General features: G+C 34.0%; 1 protein-coding gene across 3 annotated transcripts in view; it reads left to right on the forward strand.

Moving 5' to 3' along the window:
- SMAP1 (small ArfGAP 1) overlaps positions 1-21,246 on the forward strand; it is a 130,062-nt gene that overhangs the window by 37,250 nt on the left and 71,566 nt on the right. Inside the window, exons 1-2 of one of the 3 annotated variants that reach the window (XM_036248035.1) lie at positions 4,728-4,835; positions 17,001-17,121. In XM_036248035.1, the coding sequence (XP_036103928.1) occupies positions 17,050-17,121 (72 nt within the window). In that variant the 5' untranslated portion in view covers positions 4,728-4,835; positions 17,001-17,049. Of the gene's footprint in view, positions 1-4,701; positions 4,836-17,000; positions 17,122-21,246 lie in introns of those variants that run through there. The other 2 variants (XM_036248036.1, XM_036248034.1) reach the window with 2 other exon arrangements.

A 21,246-nucleotide genomic window follows, 5' to 3' on the forward strand; every position in this document is an offset into this window, starting at 1 on the left:
ACTGGGGCTGGGGACAAACTAAAACCAAGGTACATGCCTTTAGTGGGAACTGAACCCGGGTCTTCCTGGTCCACGGGCTGATGCTCTAACTGCTGAGCCATACCGACCAGGGCTGAGGTTGTGTTTTTAAAAAATCAGAAATGAATGTTGGATTTTATGAAATGGTTTTTCTGCATCTATTGAGATCATATAGTTTTTCCTTTATAGTTCTTTAATAGCATGAATTACATTGATTTTGCATGTTAAACTTATCTTGCATTCTTGGGACAAACCACTCTTGATCATGATGTAGTATTATGTTTTTTACACATTCCTGGATTTGATTTACTAAAACATTATTAAGAATTTTTGCAAATATTCATAAGGGTGTTAATCTGTAGGTTTTGTTTCTTATGATATCCTTTTGGGAAATATCACACATACACACCCACCCACCCACCCCACTTCCCTGAAGCATTTATGTAGAATTTGTATGTTTGGTAGATTTCCCCAGTGAAACCACCTGGGCCTGGAGTTTTCTTGTTTGTTTGTTTTTTTTTTGCTGTAAAGTTTTTAAGTACAGATTTAGGTTCATTAATAGATTTTGGGCCATTCAGGTTATTTTTTTCCTTCTGGATAGATCTCATTTGTATCCTTCAGGGAATTAGTGAACTCATTACCATAAAGTTGTTCATAATATTCCCTTATCATCATTTCTAATATCTGTGGAATCTGTAGTAATGTCACTTCTCTCATTTCTGATATTGATCATTTGTGTTTTCACTTTTTCCCCCTTATCATTTGGGCTAGAGGTTTATCAATTTTATTGATTTTCTCAAATGATCACCTTTTATTTTCATTGACTTTCTTTGTTGTTTTCCTATTCTCTATTTCATTGATATCTGTCCTGACCTTTATGTCACGTTTGTTTTTGGAAGATATTTTTGTATGGTAAACAGTTCTTGGTGGATAGTACTTTACTTTCTGTACTTTTAAGATATAGTTTCACTGACTTCTACCTTGCTTTGTTTCTGATGAGAAATCTATCATCATTATATTTGTTTCTTTGTATATAATATGTCCTCCCCCCACCAGATGCTTTAAGATTTTTCTATTCATCCCTAATTAAAAAATATATATATAGTTTTTCTATTTTGATTTTAGAGAGAGAGGGAGGGAGAGGGAGAGAGAGATAGAAACATCAATAAGAGAGAACATCACTTGGCCTCCTGCATGCCCCCCACTAGGGATTTGGTCCACAACCTGGGCATGTTCCCTGACTGGGAATTTAACTGGTGACCTCTTGGTGCATAGGTCAACACTCAACTACCGAGCCACACGGGCCAGGCTGTATTTATATTCTTTATATATTCATATTCTATTCCATGCCTCTACTTACCTTGTTCAGTCTTTCCTGTATGTTGGACATATGGAAGTCACAGATACTAATGGTTTTTTAAAAAATCTTCACCCGAGGACATTTTTCCATTTTTCTAGTGGGAGGGAGGGAGAAAGAGGGAGAGAGGAGGAAAGAAACATCAGTGTGAGAGAGACACGACTGGTTGCCTCCTGCACAACTCTTACCAGGGCCTGGGACGAACCACAATCAAGGTATGTGCCTCATTAGTTGGGGATCCTCATTGCCCCTTATACATATCACATTGTGCTAAAATTGATTATTCCATGTTATATGTAAGGTTTATCCATGTAGATATGTGCAGTTTATTCCTTTTCACTGTTGTGCATTATTTCTTTGAATGGTGAGATAATCATACTAGTGAACATTTATTTTCAGTCATTTTTAGAAAACGTGCTGCTATAAATACTCTGGTACATGGCTTTTTGTTTACATGTATGAGTTTCTTTTTAGTGTTTTTCAGCCTTATTTGACAGTGACTCAGATAAACATTTTATAGCGGGACTCGATTTTGTGTGTATTTGTGTCTGTACACATATATGTTACTGATTTTTTGTAAAAGTTTAACAAAGTTATATTTACCCTTCATGTGATGCACTTATATCCTTCTCTTCTAAAAATAAATACTTGTTGAGATTAAATTAATATGTGGTGACTTGTGGTTTAAAATACTGCTGTAAGGTGTGTTGTGTGTATGTGAGTGTGTATGTGCACATAGATATGTCATATTACGTATATAAATTTATAAACCTGGTGTGTGTGTGTGAGAGGGAGAGAGGGAGGGTGGTGGGGGAGAGAGAATAGATTGACTGGTGGAAGGGTTTATTCATAGATTACACCAAATTGGTTATATTTGTACTTGGCTTGGCCTCCTAAGTCAGAAACTTTGTATTCATGATCTTTTAACAGCATTTACTTGCCAGAGAATTGGTAAGTACTCATTGAATAGTTTGGTGAATGGAAATGAGAATCTCATGTCAATAATTAAATGACTGCCATGTTGGACGGCTATTATCAAAGCAATTTTAGGTAAATTTAGGAAGTTGATTTTTAGAGTGGATAATACATTTGTAATTTTAGTTAGGCTTTTAAAAGTCTATTTGGTGGGGGGTGGGTAAGGGGTGGTTCCTTACTATGTTGTTAAGATATGATAACTATATTCCAAAGAAAGATACATTGACAATATTACATTATTATTTAATTTGGTCAAAAATGATTAGGACTAAAGTTTTTATGAGTGATTTTTTTTTTCCTTCAGGAATTAATGAGATGGTTTTTATAGCCTTAAATCGTTTAAAACTGAAACGTCACCTAACATTTAATTATATCTAACTTTGGCTCAATAGTAATATAGCCACTTTTTTCCATTACTGCTAGCATTATTGTCGTATATGTTTTTATACATTTTAGTCCCTGTACTGTCTTAGGTTATTGTAAAAATGTACCACTGTATTGGGTGCTAAGCTCTTTATCTGCCTTGATAGTCCTGTTACATTATGTAAATAGTGCTTTCTGTTTACTTCATTCAGTTATAACATGTGCTATATCAGGAACACTGCTGTAGAGAAAAGTCTTCATTTTTATTTGGCTGTGGTCCCCTAGCAGATATTCTGAGGAGGGTCATTCTATTTTAAGAAGAAAAATGAGAGTCGCACTTGGAATCCTTTGAAAATCTTTTGTTTTTCCCATCATGCTCTTGACTCACTGCCTTTTTGGGAATTGTTTTTGAGGAAAGTTAAGATATACTTTTTTTACAGACCAATATAGAAACTTCTCTAGAGAAGAAAAAGTATTGTATTTTGATTTTCAAAATTTCTTAATATGACAATAAATTGTACTTTAAAATTTTCAACATATTTTTCATACAACCTCACTTAAGTAATGAAGGCAGCTAATCCTAACCCTTTTTAATAGGTAAGAATCTTGTTGCTCAGTTCGTTCCAAGTCCAGTGTAATTTATACTGCTCAAAGGTGGCTGAGTAGGTTGACATCATGGAGCCTTTTGGCATCAAATTTATTTTGACACTGTTAGCAATTAAAAAATATTTAAATAGAGACTGTCCCAGATGTTTGTCACTTTATAGGTGTCATTTCTAAATTTAGAAGCAGGATATTTTGTCATAAATTCTATATGCATAACCTGTCTCCTAAGGAATTTGGGAGGATATATTTAGTTTTACTGCATTATAATTACTAGCTTTAATGTTATTTTATAGATTGACTCTGACCTTTAGATAAAAAAGTATATGCTTAAAACAGAAGCCTAAATTTTTTTTGAAAAGCTTGATTTTTTTAATTGATGTCTCTTACTGTATGTATTTTTATAGTCAAGTTATTCATATAAATATGTTCGTATAAGCCTCTGACTTATTTGACATAATTTACAGGTATTTTATTTTTCCATTTTTACTTTGATTATACAAAGCAATATGTGAAAATAATCATAAGAACATTTAAAATTATCAAGAAAAAATTCAAAGGTATGAAGATAGTACAGCTGAGGCTTGTATTCTTGTATACTTATTTGAGTTTCTCTCGGTTTTTCAGAATTTTGATAATAATCCCAAGAACTAACATTTTATAGCACACCTCAGTTCATCTGTTAAATTTCTTAAACTCAGGGTTATATTAGAGATTCATCTGATAAAAGGTTTCTGATGCCAGTTCTTATTGTTTCTCATGCTTGCCAACACTTAATAGATTTAAATTTTTTCTAATATGTTGAATGCAAAATGGGCATGTAATAGATTAAAGGGCATTTTTCCTAATTACCAGTGAGGTTTTACATGTTTTTATATGTTAATTGGCCATATATTTCTTCTATAAATTACCCATTCATGTCTTTCTGCCCATTTTTAAAAATTAGATTGATTGTTTATTTCTTAATAATTCCTAAGTTTTATTTTTTAAAATCTCTTTAATGTTTTTTTTTGTTGTTAGTAATTTTTTAAGCAAAGAACTTACTTTTTACTGTGGGATGTTACTACCTCTGGTTCAAATAGATGGAGTGAAAAAACTCTTCCCATAAATTAGTTTTAAATTCTTAGATTTTGGGGAAAGTTTCTAGGAAAGCAAAATTAGTAAACTCATTAAGGTTCTTGAAGGTTGATTTATAGCCTTTCAGTACAGCCAAGACACGTCTTCTTAGCAATCTGCTCCTGGTGCCATTTGAAAATTTGAGCATGTAAATTCTGTAACCTCCATTGTAATTGTAGGGAAAAAAAAACAGTGATTTTTATGTGCTGTCATGATATTTATTTTGGTTTTTAATATTTGCTTTTCTTTGTTTTTTTCTTCCTGATTAGGTCCCCGATGGGCTTCCTGGAATATTGGTGTGTTTATTTGTATCCGATGTGCTGGAATCCATAGAAATCTTGGGGTTCATATATCCAGGGTTAAGTCAGTCAACCTAGACCAATGGACACCAGAACAGATACAGGTAAACATTTTTTTACTGATACATTTAAAAAATATTTAAAGTGAATTAAAAATCTTTAATTCTTCTTGCATCTAAGGCTTAATATTGAAATGTAGTGTGTTGAAATGGCATGTACCACATACAAAATTTTAGTATTCTTTGAATTGCCAGTTGACAATGTTTTTTTCTTAATGGGTTTGTAGTAAATTCAGTTTATAATCTATTTTTATCTAAAATCTTTATTTTGAAGTATTTAAAAAATGAATTCTTTTTCCTTCTTTGATGAAATTTGCCCGTATAATTCCTTAGTCTGTTTTGTTTTCCTGTCAGTAGAGGGAGCCTATGTAAAGATAAAGACTAAACCACCTCTAGCATAAGAAATAACTTGGAGGAATTCCCTATCGTAGAGAGGTGTTTCTGATTTTTAGACAGGGCCTACTAGTTGGAAGATAGCTCAGTTAGCAAGTATTTTAGTTATTGATTTGCACTTGTTTTGAATAGTTTAGCTTTGTTAGGGATACATTTTTAATTTTAAGGGTTTGCCATTTTTCCAGTATGACAAGTCTTAAATTCTCAGAGTCATACTTTCTAATCCTTAAGGTTAACTGCTGGTGCAAAAACAATTCTTTGTACTGGTTTTACTTTATAATTCACAGTGAAATTACACTACTTTTTCTTATTCCCTTTTCAAAGTACTTTAAATTAGGTATGAAGTCTAAATACACAAATGTATATAGTTGAACCTTAGTGATTACACAGACTTCACTATCACATAAAAACAAAACTTGGCATGAATGGGTTAAGGTAAGGGTAGAAATAATAGACTACTTAGGGGGGAGTGGGTTATTTAAGAAAAGGTATCAATTTGGTTAAATGTAGTAAAACTTTTATACTAAAGACATCTTTATATCAAAGTAAATTCTAGAGGTAGCAAAGATTTAAATATTTAAAAAAAAATTAAACCTTAAAAATATTCAAAGGCAAAAATGAGTAGCGGTCTTCAGGCAACCATACTTTATTTAGTTGCTTTAAATAAATTTAGAGCTTTTTGCTGGCTAGAGCATGAAAGAAAATATGATGCTTTATGTGTTTTCAAGATCCTTAAGGAGAAAATTTACCTGTTAAATCAAGGAAGCAGAGCTTTTTGAACATTTCATATAAGTTAATGTTCTTAATAACATTTCTGTAGTAACTGTGGTAACAGATTTCATGATGTTGTTTCTTAAAGCTGTCTTTAAGAAAATATGAAGTGTAGCTTGAAAATGTGTCTTGGTGTTTGTAATTGGTTATGGAGGTACAAAACATTCAAAACCCAAAGTGTATTGACTTCTTCTTTTTTTTAAGTTGAACTCCACATTTTTTTCTTTTTCTTTGTCCTTCTATGTCTTTAATATTATTTTGTATATAACTTTTGTTTTAGCTATTAGTTTATTTTTTTGTTACAGGTATTTCTCCTTTTCCCCTGCAGATACCCTCCTCCTTATCCCATATTGTTTTTTAACGGTTTATTACAAACTAAGGACAGGACATGAAATCCCTGGACAATTCGGTTCTCCAGAAATATTATTTTTCTCAACTAGGCTGTTAAGGAGGTGAATAGCAGAGCTATTGACTGTTCTTTTCAGGTTAACTTTTCTTTTCCTATAGCAGAGCAGAACTTCTCAATCAGAGGGCTGCGGTTTCCTGATTTTCCATGGAATAGGTTCCAGGTATACCACAAGATACTGCTGTATTATTAAAAATGTAGAGATTTTTATCCTGGTCGGTTGGGCTCAGTGGTTAGAGTGTCGGCCTGCAGACCAGTGAGTCATGGGTTTGATTCTGGTCAAGGGCACATAGTTCAGTTGTAATTTATCCCCAGCCCTGGTCTATTGTGCAGGAGGCAGCCAGTCGATGTGTGTGTGTCTCTCTCTCTCTCTCTCTCTCTCTCTTCTTCCCACTCTATCTGATGATAAATAGAAAAGTATCCTCGGGTGAGGATTAAAAAAATAAATAAATAAAATGTAGGGATTTTGAAAACAATTATTAAGTAATAAACAATCTTTGAAATTGTATTTGAATACTACTTGTATGGTTCCAAATGTCAACTTCCTGAAATAAGAATTATTATTTTGAAATGTAAGACTTTGGTTAGTACTTGTCATCAGAGAATGCTCTGTAGAGCTCCACATACCACAGAGCTTCTCTTCTAGGTGTTCTTTGATGAGAAATGAGGTTAGGATGCATTTACTTAAAAAAAAAAAATCATATGAGTAGACAATAAAGGTTCACTTAACAACAACAAAAAAGAATTGAGAAGCCCAATCACATAGACAGGTGTACCATCTAGTATTCTTTGTAAGTAAAGCCAAAGTTATTCCTTAAAAAGTATTCTGGGCCCTGGCTGGTTTGGCTCAGCTATTAGAGCATTGGCCCAAGGACTAAAGAGTTGCAGGTTCAATTGTGGTCAGGAGCATGTACCCTGGTTGCAGTTTGATCCCCGGTCCTGGTTGAGGTCATGAGGGAGGCATCCAATTTATGTATCTTATGTATCGATATTTTTCTCTCTCTCTCTTTCTCTGAAAATCAGTGGGAAAATATTGGGTAAGGATTTACAAAGAAAAATTATTCTGGGACTTTTGTGCAATATAAATGAGGAAGTAAGTGGTGCAGATCCCAAGGTTCTATACTATAGAACACAGCCTTTATTTTAGCCTAGAATATTTCAAGGCAGCTGATTTTAGAGAGATAGTAGAACAAAGTGATTAAGAAAGTTTTATTTATTTTTATTTTTTTTTATCCTCACCCGAGGATATTTTTCCATTTTTTGTACAGATAGAATGGGAGGGAGAGAGAGGAAGGGAGAGAGAGAGAGAGAAACATCGACGTGAAGGGACACATCGAGTGGCCGCCACCCGCACGACCAACCAGGGCTGGGGACAAACTGCAACTGAGGTACATGCCCTTAGCGGGAACTGAACCCGGGTCTCTCTGGACCGCAGGCCGACGCTCTAACCGCTGAGCCAAACTGGCCTGGGCAAGAAAGTTTTTTCTAGAGTCAGACCTAGGTGGTTATAGGTGGATACTTCATGTGTCTGTTTATCTGTGAATTGGGAATAGGAATAGTGCCTACTTCTATAGGTTGCTCTGAAGATCAAATTAATGAGTAGAGCATTTAGAACAGTACCTGGCATATTTTAAACAACTCAATATTGTTAACTTGTCAGTTATTAGTAGTGTTAGTCCATTTGTTCCTTATGTAAAACCCTCAGTATTGCTGCCTTGAATATCTTTCTGATCTTGAGCAATTTAGCTTTCTAGTGAATCTTCTGTGATGAATTGGTTGCTAAATGTAGTACTGAGCAAATCAATCTATTCAGTTGTGTGGTGCTGTTGAGCATAAATAAATTACTTTTTGAGAATATTTGTTAAATATAATTTATTTTGGATATTAAGGCATTTTGAGATGAATAGTTAGGTAATCACATCAGTTGTCTATTGAGGTTGCTACTTATTCAGATATAAGCATGTTGTATTTCCTGTGGTGGTAAGGTATGTTTCATATACTCCAACTCTGTTTATACCTTCCCATTTTAAAAATTTACTTATTTAATTTTTGCTTTAAAAAATGAGGTAATTACAGAGAGAACAATTTACATATATAAGTGAGTTTTATGTGTATTGGCAGATGTCTAGACTATGTCACCAACAGCCCGTTGAAGATATACAGAGCATTTCCATCACCCTAGAAAGTTTCCCCTGTGCCAGTTTCTAGCCATGTCCCTCAGGAGCAACTACTACACTAATTTCCATACCCTTAGGTTGCAATACATTGGAATTATATCTTTTGGAGTTAGTTTTTATTAACTCTGACTGTTAACTCAAATTAGGGAAAGTAAAGATCACATGTGATTTAGTGTTCCTTATTCATATGATATTTTATAAGAATTTCCTTGATATAAAAAATGCTTGAGTGGTGTGTGTTTGTAGAAGAGAAATGCTTTTGCTGCATATAGTTCTCCTATATTTTCCCCTCCCATTATCCCAACATTTCATGAAAATCATGTTTCATGTTTCTAATTTTCAAAGATGATACCAAATTTGGTTAGTTCTTTTTTTTTTTTTTTTAGATCATTTATTAGTTGATTTAGAAATGTGATTTAATCTTTGAGCTCAGTCAAGTTGTTAATAAAAATGTTATTTTTTGTGTGACTCTAAAATATAACTACTTAAGTTTTGCCTCAAAGTTCCTTATCAACTACTATTATAATATGTACAACATATTTATATCAGTTATTTATATATATGTTGTGTGTGTGAGAATAAGTTTGTAGGGCATCTAGCTGTGTTAGAATTGCTGTATGCTTCTTTTTAAAAGAAAATAATTTACCAAAACTTACTTTGATTTTTATTAGCATTGAAATACAGTATTCACCTTAAATTACAATGTAAAAAATTTTTAAATGTGGTTCATGGTCAGATTGAATGTCTTTATTGGATTTATTTTCAGGTACTTCTCTCTCTCACTCTCTCTCTTTTTGGAAAGGGCTGATTTTTTTTAGTACTTTTATAAATACTATTGCTTAAAATTTTTTTTTTGTACTGGTTCATAAACCCCAAGTCTTTGTGTTTTTCCCCATTATTAAAAAAACTCTTATTTATTTTCAGTGTCTGTATTGAAGGAGTTAAAATGAAGAATACTTTATATTTATTGTAGAGGAATATTACTCATGATCTCAAGTTTCTTAGCTTACTTTGTAGAATCTTGTAAATTGTGCTGCCCAATAAAACATCTTGGTGAGACTTTGTTCATATTGGAAGTGTACTCCATATATTTGGTATTTATATTTTAGTATTTTTTTGGGAACACCAAGGCCATATAACTAAAACTTAACTCATTTATAAAATATATTTTGAAGAAGTTTACATTTGAAATTGTCCAGTTTCCACAGGCGATTTATCCTTAGTGAACTTGTCTTCAACATTTTGTAGGCATTTTTACTCTCTCTTTTCATATCTTTACCATTTTTGCTTTAGCTTTTACTATATTTTGGGCTAGAAGGAAAGTTTGTTTGTGTTTTAAAACCCAGCTCATTTTACTTCGTTTATATTATGACAAAATAATAGAAACAGTCTTCTTTCTCATTTTCTGACCACCCCAACCTCTGAATGTTTCTGCTCTGACTTCCTGCTGTTTGTTCTCTTGTTTTAGGGGCAGAGTGGGAGATGGTGGTGGTTGCTAGTTTCTTTGTCTTTATTTTCATTCTTAATCTTCTTTCCTGCTTTTCCAACTAATTAAAAAAATTGTATTCACTTGGAGGAATCTTTATACTCTTTCTTTGAAATATGTTGTCTCACTCTCCCCTTCTTCCATAAAAAAGTCTCTTTCATACCCTCTTTCCCTTAGCATACAGCTCTGGACTCTGCTGTACTTGACTCTTCATTTGTTTGCTTGTTCAGCCAGTAAGCATTTGTTAAGTATACACATTGTGCCATCCACTATCTTCTAGGGACTAGTTCTTATATTCCTTTAGCAGTTAATTCCTTGAGCAAGGTCATTACCTAAATTTTCATTTCTTTACCTTACTTTTCCCTCTACTAACTCATTTCTTTTCCTATCATTCTGCTGAGTTTGCACTCACACAGAACACTATTACCCCTAACAGCCAAACCCAACTCTCCATCCTCCTCCTCCTTGATCTTCCTGCTTCACTTGATACCAGTCATTGCTGTTTTGAGCTTTCTCTTTGTAAAGATGCTAAGGTTACTATTCCACATCTTTTACTTTGTTTATTTAGCTTCTGTATATTTTTTACTATTTCTTTTTCTACTTTTCTCTCCTAGTGGAGATTCTCTACAGTTTTATCTTTAGCCCTTGTGCTCTTTTGTTGTTCTCCATAGGAAAACTCATCTACTCTCATGCATTCAGTTGTTATGTTTTTGTGGAGATGGTTTCCCCTCTCTTTCCAGTAGTGACTTCTACAGTGAGTTTTAGTTCTTTTTTTTTTTTTAGGTTGCCTCTTGTAGACCTTTGTTCATGAATTATCATTCTTTAGAAACCTTGGATATCCTTGGCATGAAGTAATTGATAATTTTTTCAGGCATCTGTTTCATTTGTATATTCTGTGAGGCTGGAATTAGCCAGTTAGGTTGATTCCATGGCACTAACATTTAAACATGGCTTCACATTTTCAATGCATCTGTATATTCAGTAACTCTTGTGAATTAATTAAAAATCTTGTTGCTTTTTGAAAAATGCTTGACAATGAAGCAAAGAAAGCTGGATTGTTAATGCAATGATAGAATTTAAAAGAAAGGAATAAATATGACCACACATGGATTGTGTGTGTGTGTGAGAGAGAGAGAGAGAGAGAACATTAGGTATTTGAGTAGAATAAAGAATAAAAGAAGTAGCCATTGCTTTATGGCAGTATCAATAAAACCTCTATACGTTCCATATGGAAACAGCAAAAAAAGGATTTATGAAATTGTTTCAATGTGGGAAATTCTGGCTCCAGTTATAGTTATTAATGTGTAGCATTTGTAAATGTTACGATTGTTCTGTTAACTTGCAACTTGACAAATATAGGATTTAAATAATTACCTGGTTGTCTTTCTTATTTAATGTCACTGTTCCCGCTAACCTTATAAGCTTGTAGTATTCTGTGTTTCTTCTTTCTTTCTTGTGCTTCTGTATTCCATCGGTTCTTAATTCGTTCATTCCTTCTGTTGCTTTCCATTCTCTCTTCTCCCACCATATCTAAAGTTTTAGCTTATTTCTGATCTTTCTATCACTGTCACTCTTCATCTGTTTTACACATCACATCCAGAATAATCTTTCTGGAACACTGCTTTGATAATTTTACTTATCTCCTAAGAGATCTGCATTGATTCTCCTCTGAGAAGCATAACAGTTTTATTGTCCTTAAATTGATAGTCAAATACTTCTGCCATCTGGCTTCATCCTGTGTCTTTGACCTTACTCCAGATGCTTTACTACATAGAGCTTTGGCTATCTAGAGGCAGCTCTTCCTGTTGAAGAAATCTGATGGTCTGTTCTTGATTTTTGTTTTGGTTCTGCTGTTGTCCTTGTTGGAAATGTCTTTTTGTATATTCCTTCTATCAAGCCAAATTTTTCCCCTTCTTTAAAATCCAGCTTAAATTTCTACTCTAATAAAATTATCTTCTGAGTATAGGTTGTGCTTAGTTTTCTAGTATATTTTATTTACCCTTGTGCATGTTCGTTACCTTAATTGTAAGCTTCCAGCAGTTAGAAACTTTATCATATGTGTATTTGTAGTCCTTGTGATGGTTACCACAGTGTTAGCAACATAGTACCTAGTATGTGCTAAATTTTTTAATGGCAAGCTGAGAACAATCTTCGATTTGCTGTGATTTTATGAAGTAATGCTTGCATTCCCCCAATTTATTCTGTATTTTTATATTGTGTCTTTTTTATTTTCTTCATCTCTGTCCTTTTCTCCTCGTGTTTCTATATACTTTTAAAAATCCAAAAATACAGCAGTTATAGGGAGTATAACTTAAGTTAGTATGTGGAAGTTCCAAGGTAATATATGTACATACTAGAAAGGTAGTACTTTTCAGTATTTCAAACCATCCGAACTGAAATTGATTGCCTTGGAAAGTAGTAATGAGTTTACCATTATTAGAGGCTGTACAACCACTTGGAAATGTGTAGCAGATATTCAAACATTGAATGGGCAGATGGGGAGTAATTTAGATGACAGAAGTCTCTTCCATTCTTGAGATTCATTGATTGTATGTTTAGTCCTCTTTGGTTACCATAGCAGTTCAAAGGCTTTTTTATTATTTGCATTTGAGTAAAAATAATATGTTACAGTTAGAGATGTGTTTCAACTTTTTCCAAAAGTGAAATTTTACCGGAGGATAAAAATTTCCCAAACTCTTGGATAATTCAAAAGAATGTGACAAGATTCTCAGGTTAAGTTTGAGAGACAGGTTCTAAACATTTTTTGGACAAAAATCTTTGTTCTATTTATTTTCTTTCATAAGGAAAAAAATCACTAGCTAAATGGGTTAGATTTGTTATAACCTTGTTATTCCTAGGAAAACCTACTATAAGGTAAATTGGTAGCCTTTAGTTTAATTCAGCAATAGATGTGTCATAATATTAACCTACTTGTTTTAATTTAGATGTTTGTTCTCTCTGAGAAGCACATTTTCCTAGGGAAGCTAAAATCATGGGTGTTACTCATCTTCATCAGTAAACTGTGCTTGCTTATTTCGTGACCTGAGGTTGAATTCCTAAGTTAGGTCAAATACAAGGAGAATAGGTAAAAGAAAATTGATAGATACTTTAAATACTTCTTGGTAGCTAAAAAATAACTAAAATTAGGTACTTATATTGGTGGTCCCATTGTGCCCATCTTCAGTGGTAAAATTGGGACATAAAGGTTTATAAGAGGTAAAGGATGAAAGTGGCTCAACTACACTAAAGACGTTTTCTCCTCTTTGACTCTCTGACATAGTATAGTTTAGATGAAGTTATGATAAATTTTATTCTTTAAAATCACATTAATTTTGTGAAATAAAATGGCTTACAGTTGATAGAAGTACAGCATTCCTGTGAAACACCTCTGCCATCTTTAAAAAAATAGAAACTTGGAACTAGAATAGGCAGTTGAAACTTAAATTTTACACAAATCATGTAGTTGTACATTGCACTGATGAAGGGGAGATAAAGTTATGATGTTTTCCATGGGAGTTCTGCATAGGAGAAAGATGCACTATATAAGTTATATTATTAAAATTAATTTTAACTGTTTTTGTTTTATTTTAATTATTTTTTATTTTATTGATTTTAAGAGAGAGGAAGGAAGAGAAAGAGAGAAACATCAACGTGAGAGAAAAACATTGATCGTCTGCCTTCGGCACATGCCCTGACTGGGGACTGAACCCACAACCTTGGTGTATCGGGACAACACTTACCAACTGAGTTACCCAGCCAAGGCTTTCTTCTCTGTTTATTATTATTATTTTTAAATTTAATCTTCACCCAAGCATATTTTTCCATTGATTTTTAGATAGAGTGGGAAGGAGGGAGAGAAAGAGAGAAATCAACATTGGTGTGTGAGAGGCACATTGATTAGTTGCTTCCCACATTACTCCAACCAGGGCAGGGGATTGAACTACAACCAAGGTAAGTGCCCTTGATTAGAATCAAACAAACACAAGACTCTTTGGTCTGTGGGCGGATGCTCTAACTGCTGAGCCAAAGCAGCCAAGGCTTTCCACTACTTTTAAAAAGGAGTTGAACTTCAAGATAGCTTTTCTAACTTGACAGACCTTTCTCGTCAGTTGTTTTCATGTAAAGTTTAAAAATAAGGTCACTTGTTTTGAGATTTTCTTGCTTCGTTTTATTCTCCCACTTTTTTTTTTAATCCTCACCCGAGGACATCTTTTTTGTTCTTTGTTCAGATAGAGTGGGAGGGGGAGAGAGGAAGAGAGAGAGAGAGAGAGAGAGAGAGAGAAGCATCAATGTGAAAGGGACACTTCGAGTGGCTGCCACCCGCCAGGGTTGGGGACAAACTGCAACCGAGGTACATGCCCTTAGTGGGAACTGAACCTGGGTCTCTCGGGACCGCAGGCCGGATCGATGCTCTTACCGCTGAGTCAAACTGGCGAGGGCCTCCCACTTTTATCTAGACATTCTCTTCCTCTGTCTTCAAAATTTTGTCCTTATCAACTTTTAATCATTTCCCAGTACTTTCTCCTCAGCGGCTACATTATGAGAGTTCATAGAGGCTACATTGTTTCCCCTTTTCCGAGCTTCTTGCAGACACACTTAATCGCTATTGGATTGCATAAAAAATCCTTTTCTTTTCATGCACTTGTTTCAGGTTTGTTCACTGTAATTTCCAGTTTGTATCTTTTCACTATTTTAGTGTTTATGTTCTCAGATCCACCCGGTTCCCATTAGGCATCATGGGAGGTCTAATGATCATTAGGGCCTTTTCCCTACCTGATAGCATTTTGGAGTGTGGGGCTACTCCATCACTTAAGTTTTGTTGTAAAGCTTGTCCATGGGTTTTTGGTGGTTCTGTCTAGTTACTCTTTTTTTTTCTTTGAGGAGCTTTTGGGAGCTTCAAAAAATGTCACTGCCATTACAGAATTTCTTGTTAAAAAAAGCTAATTTGGAGAGTTCCGTGATTTAACAAAATTTCACCTGTATGTGTTAGAATATTGTTTACTCTCTTAAAGTTTTGACCCTTAGATAAGTTTTCATAGTGCCTTATAGTACCAGGTACATAATAAGCTTTCAGTACACGATTCTTAGTACACGTCTATTCAAGAAAACCCAAGGTCAAGCAACTTTTTTCTTATTTTGTGGGAAGAGTGCTCATTATAATGCCATCAAGCTTACGAGCTTTCTCAAATCATGGCCTCATGTACATACTTAACTTTTAAAATTGATTGATCTTCAATTCATGCTAACTCCTTGCCAGGATCATTAGGTGCCTCAAAGAAGAGCAGAGCAAGCGGGCAGCCTACAGTGTTGGGTTTATGTATTGTCTACATGTGTAGAGTAAAGTGAAGAAAGAAATGTGATAGTGTTTATAACAGAGTTTAATCTGTGAAGTTTAATAAGAAATTTGTATTTTTAAGCAATCCTTTTGGAGAAAAGTCATTTTTATTTTGAATTTTAATGTTCAAGAAGATTGTGCCCTAAATTTTCTGCCTTCTTTTAATTTGTTAACTGTTTTTAAGGTTAAACTTTTAAAAAGGTCCATAGTAGTATTTAGAATTCTCTTTGGTTATATAGTTCTTGGGTCAAAGTAGTGGAAAGAATGGTTAGATGTAACTTAGTGGAAGTTTTTCATTAATTTAACTCTGTTAATTATATACTGCCTAAGTAGGAAGATCTGAGGGAGTATAACTAAAGGAATAATAAATTATTTGAAGATAAAGGCTTATATATCCCCATAGAGAATGCTGTATTTGGTAGGAAATTGTTAAGTGGCAGTGAGTGAATACTTGTATGAATGGATCATGTGGAAACATAATTATTAATTTCATTGCACATAATATATTAAAAGTGTAGTCACTTATCTTCCTTGCTTTGTATGAGTATAGTAATGATAGAGGATAGCAGACATAGTCAAAACACTGACTGGTCTGGGACTTGATAGACCTGGACTGTGCTTTTGGCCTTTTTGACTAACTGATGTGTGATCTTCAGCAAGTTACTAAGTAGTACCACCCTCCTTTTTAAAAAATATTATCAGTAGCTAATGATATGGTAAGTTTAAACATATTTTTTAAATGTCTTAATACTTTTATAATGTCCTTTATTTGTTTATGAATTTCTAAAAGCATAGTGTGGTATACGAGGGTCTTGTAGATAGATGGAAAGATGGAGAGCATGTTGTATTTGAGAAAGTAAGTTAGTATTCTATGACTAGAGCATTGGTTATAGTTAATGTGTGTCATGGGTTGAAAGTTGCAGCCAGGGGCTAGTTTGGTCTTAATCCTGAGTGACAGAAGGTAGGGACAGGGACAAAGCAGGGAGCTCTTAAAATGTTGAGTGACATTTAATGTTATGTTCTTTTAAGAGCATGGATCTGATGGGCTTTTTCCTTCGGTGGCCTAGACATTGGGTGACTGGATCTTGAACGATAGTACTGGCAATTGGGTCGATTATTGGGGGAAGCCTACAAGAAATATTAAAGAGTTAGAATCAGTAAGACTCTGACAAAGGGAAGAGTCCAGGATGACTTCAGAGTTGAACCTTAAGCACCTAGGATGAAAGTAGTGGTTTGTTCCTAGAAAGAATTCAAGTGGTATGAATTTCGTAGTTAAGTACAGGTGACCAAAGACTGTGATGTGAAACTTTTTCAACCTTTTCATAACAATGTTTAATTTTATTACTTAAAAAATGCATTCTCCGAGTTTGCAGCAACTAGCAAATGCTGCAAAAGACAATTAAGATCTGAGAATATCTAGATACTGTGATAAATAGGAAAACTGGTAGCTTTAATTCCACATTATTATTTTAAATTTCAATTTTTTAAATGTATGGTTTACTTTGTTCTTTAAAAGAACAATTAAAACAGAAGGAGAGCAATGCCCCTAAAACACAATTTTATGAAAACTGAAGGAATGGACTCTGTATTAAATATTTCCAAAGAGTTCCTGAGACCAAAAACGGTGGCCCTTCTTTTCCAGCAGCTGGAATCCAAAAGATCTTGAAACCAGTCCTGAAAAGCTTGCTGCTATGCAAGAAGTCCTGGTGGCTTTTGAGAGGAAGATAGAGAACTATTCTGGAAAATTTCAAGTGGTAGTAGAGGTGAGTCACTGACACGAAGAATTTATTCAGGGACTACAAATATTCATTTTCTCTTTTTAATTGAGTTTTTCTTTTCTAAATATACATTCAGCTAAAGCAGTTTGAAAATTTTAGTCTTTGTGTTCTAAAAATTTTAATGAATACAGAGTACTAGAGTAAGTAATATTCCCTCTCCTACATAAAAACAAATACATTGAACATTTCAGAAGCAAAAACAAATACATTGAATTTTTAATAATGTACTCTTCAGCAATAATACTGTTTCTTTAAGATGATGTTGATGCTGGGAAAAGACATGGTAAATAAATGCCATATTTATACTTTGAGTATATTTTTACTGTATGATATACTTGAGTGAGATTCATAAAACTGTACTAATTTGATTTGATTTATAACCCTTTTGATCATTAGAAAACTTATGTTCTTCTAGCAGGAGTGGAGGATACCAGTGAGAGGGTTTCCTTGCTCTGGATACCCTGGCTGAGTTCCCTCTGGATAGAAACAATGCAGGATTAATATAGCTTTTTCTCTAATTATTTTATTGCTTTGGGGAATGGGAACTATATGGACATGGTACAAACTTCCAAAGGTACAAAAGGTATAAAGTGAACAGTCTCCCTCCCATTTCTGAGCCTCAGTCATCCAGTTTCCCTAATTAGGAACAACTATATTTATCAATTTCTTGTATAATATTATCAAAATACTGTATGTATATATATAAACGTACAGGTGATACACATTTTTGTTGTTTTCATATCCTTACACACTAAACTTTTGACCTGGAGGTAAGATTCCCCCCATTCATTCCTCAGAAAATTGGGTAGAAATGTATTAATTTAGTATCCCTCCATTATACACTAATTTGTAAGACTCTGTTGATTATTTTAATGTTTTGTAATTTTGCCTTTGGGACTTTAGAAGATCTAACTGCTACATTGTAATCTAATCATTTGAAGCAATGCAACTGGTAATCTTAGTTCTTTATTTTGTAGCTGCTGTTCTTTTATCCACTTACTTCATTTTTTAAAAACACCAATAAACTTAGAAGGGTAAATCAGTACATATGTAAAATTTATGAAAACGATGTAGATAGCTTCCAAAATAATACATTAGTGTGCATTTTAGTTTTATAATAAATGGTTGTTAACCAGGTACCTATTAGTATCTGAAGGAGAAAGTGCAGGAAACATTACTAGGACAGATAGGAAGTAGGTACTGAGATAAAGGGGAGGATGCACAAAGGTGAGGAGGTCCAAGGAGCTACAGTTCTTAAACATAGCCGCTGGACTGGACTGAAGTGTATTTGGCTTTAGTTGGGCCACAACAAATAGAAGTCATAACCTGAAGTAGTTGTATCACTTGGTTGGATTTCACAGAGCTCTGCTTTCCAAGATTTGGGAAGATTAAAGAAAAAAACAAAAAACCTGATGTTTTATTTTCAGGAGAATGAATCATTAACTTGGAATATCCGGTACTTGTCATTTATTATTATTTTCTGATATAAACTAGGGCACATTTTATTTCTTTTTCTGTTACTTTTTATCTTTACATTCATTTGAAGACCCCCCCCCCCCCCCCCCGGCTCCTCAGTAAAACTCTTTATGTGTGCTGCTTATTTACCATTTTTTCCCCTTTGGAGATGAACCTGTGATTTAAATTTACACACCCACACCCACAGAGTACTGTTACATACAAATAAAATTTCTTGTTACATTTGTTTGCCTCTTGATTGGTTCTACCTATTTTCTTTTTCTCTATTTCCACTTTTATTTTATTTTATTATTATTCCTTGCCTGAGGATTTTTTTTTACTTATTATCAGATATAGTGGGGGGGCGGGAGAAAGAGACAGAGAGCCACATCCACTGGTTGCCTCCCTCGAGACCTGACCAGGGCCGGGACAAACCACAACCAAGGCACATGCCCTTGACTGGAATCGAACCTGTTACTCATTGGTCTGCAGGCCAGTGCTCTAACTGCTGAGCCAAACTGGTCAGGGCTCTATTTCAACTTTCATATTGATTTTTTTGTTTAGTTAAATTTTGTATGTTTATTAAATTATACAACACCAATAAATACATGCCAATTAAAACTTTAAATCGAGAATCCCAATTTCAGTCTCTGTAAAACATTAAAAACTTAGAATTCTTTTAGAATATAGGTTTTATTGTTTTCAGAGAAAAAACTAGAATTGGGTGTGAAATGTTTTCTACTTAGAAAGTTTCATCCATGTTAGATTATGATGATAACATGTCAACCCATAGATGCTTTTCAGCATTTCAATTTAAATAGTATTTTTTATTTTTATTTTTTGGTACGTGCCCCTAACGGGAACCGAACCCGGGACTCTCTGGTCCGCAGTCCGATTGCTCCAACTGCTGAGCCAAACCGGCCAGGGCTAAATAGTATTTTTTAAATTGAATCTCAAGTGATGTGTGAGGTTTTGGGAAGATGTTGATTTTTGTACTGGACTATGTGGAGAAAGTAAAAACACATAAATTATGCATTGACAAGGACAAAGTACTTTTAATTGTAGGTTTTGGGATTTTTAAGTGTGATTTATTATACCATTTCCTGATGAAGTCTGCCTTTGCGATTATAATGGTGGTAATTTTGGACAAAATTGGTTAATTCCAAAAGTACAATGTAAAATTCATCTTTCTAGGACCATGTGATATAAAATACCAGATTGAATTTAATAGGAATAAAAAGTAATATTAATTTTAAAATATGTTTTATGCAAATGACAATTTATTTAAAAGAAATAAATGCCCTTTTTCACTCCCCACCCCCTTTGCAACCAGTGTGCTCATCCCAGCTCTGTAAAAGTGTTTTGTAAACGTCAAAGAATAAGCAACTGACAGTGCATTTTTCTAAAGCATTTTTAATGAGAGAAACTAAAAGAAAAGAAGTAATGTTTTAATAACCAGAAATGATGCTTTAATAATGGAGGCAACACTTATAGTATTCTGTTTTATGGTGACATTTCCTGGATACTTCTTTTGACTAGTTGGTACATGGCAGTAAGTATTGGAACTGAGAGAACTTGATCCTAGTTTCAGCCTGTAACTGATTCATTGTATTATCCAGTAGAGAAATCATATAACCTCTTTCTGCTTCAATTTCCTCATCTGTAAAAGGAAAAGTGAGCCTCTAAAGCAAATAACCTGGTGTTTGTAAGCTCTGCAGCACATAGTTTCCAGTTTTGTTAGATGCAGCCTGAGATATCTAAGCTACTGATGGCTGATGTTGGTTCTATCAAGAGTTAAATACTCATGGAGACTGCCCTGGCAGGTGTGGCTCAGTTCATTGGAGCGTTATCCCATATACATCAAAAGGTGGCATGTTTGATTCCCAGTTGGGGTGTGTGCATGATGTAGCCAATTGATGTCTGTCTCTCTTTCTTTCCCTCTCTCCCCCCACCTCCCTCTCCCTCCTCCACCTCTCTAAAATCAATTAAATAAAATATTCATGGAGACTAATAATCTTGTGCCTGTTATTTAACCTCTTAATATCTCAGTGCTTCAGTTTTTGTCAAATTGAGGTAATAATGCCTAAATCATGCCTTTTAAAAAAAGAAATCCTCACCTGATTTCTTTTTTTAAATTCATTTTAAGAGAGAGAGAGAAACATCAATTGGTTGCTTCCTGCATCCACCCAACTGCATTTTAATTCCATATATGTATATGTAATATCTATAATATATATTATACATGCAACTTATAATGATATTTATATATATAAAAAAAGTATTGAAACTGATGTTTCTCATTATAGTCATTAGGATGTTTTCATTATTTTCTACTGATTACCAGACAACTACCAGACAAGGCCAATGGAATAAATTTTCATAAATGTTCTATAGGGCCCTTACCTGTAGTGTCTTGAAACTTTGCAAACAGCTAGTTTGTACCATACTCCTATCACATCTGGAAATGCCTGCTTCTGTTGTTTATTTTTCCTAGTTCTAATCTCCAGATTGCTTAACCTTTTATCTCTACTGATCTTTTCATTGCTGACCTTCCTTCTACTGTACTCTGTTCTACTTTTTAAAAATTATCTGAGCTAACTAGTACCTTCCTTCTTACAAAATGTTCTTTCTGTATCGATGATGTCATTGAATCCT

This window comes from Molossus molossus, unplaced genomic scaffold (genome assembly GCF_014108415.1).
Source record: "Molossus molossus isolate mMolMol1 unplaced genomic scaffold, mMolMol1.p scaffold_m16_p_8, whole genome shotgun sequence".
NCBI classification, from domain to species: Eukaryota; Metazoa; Chordata; class Mammalia; order Chiroptera; family Molossidae; genus Molossus; species Molossus molossus.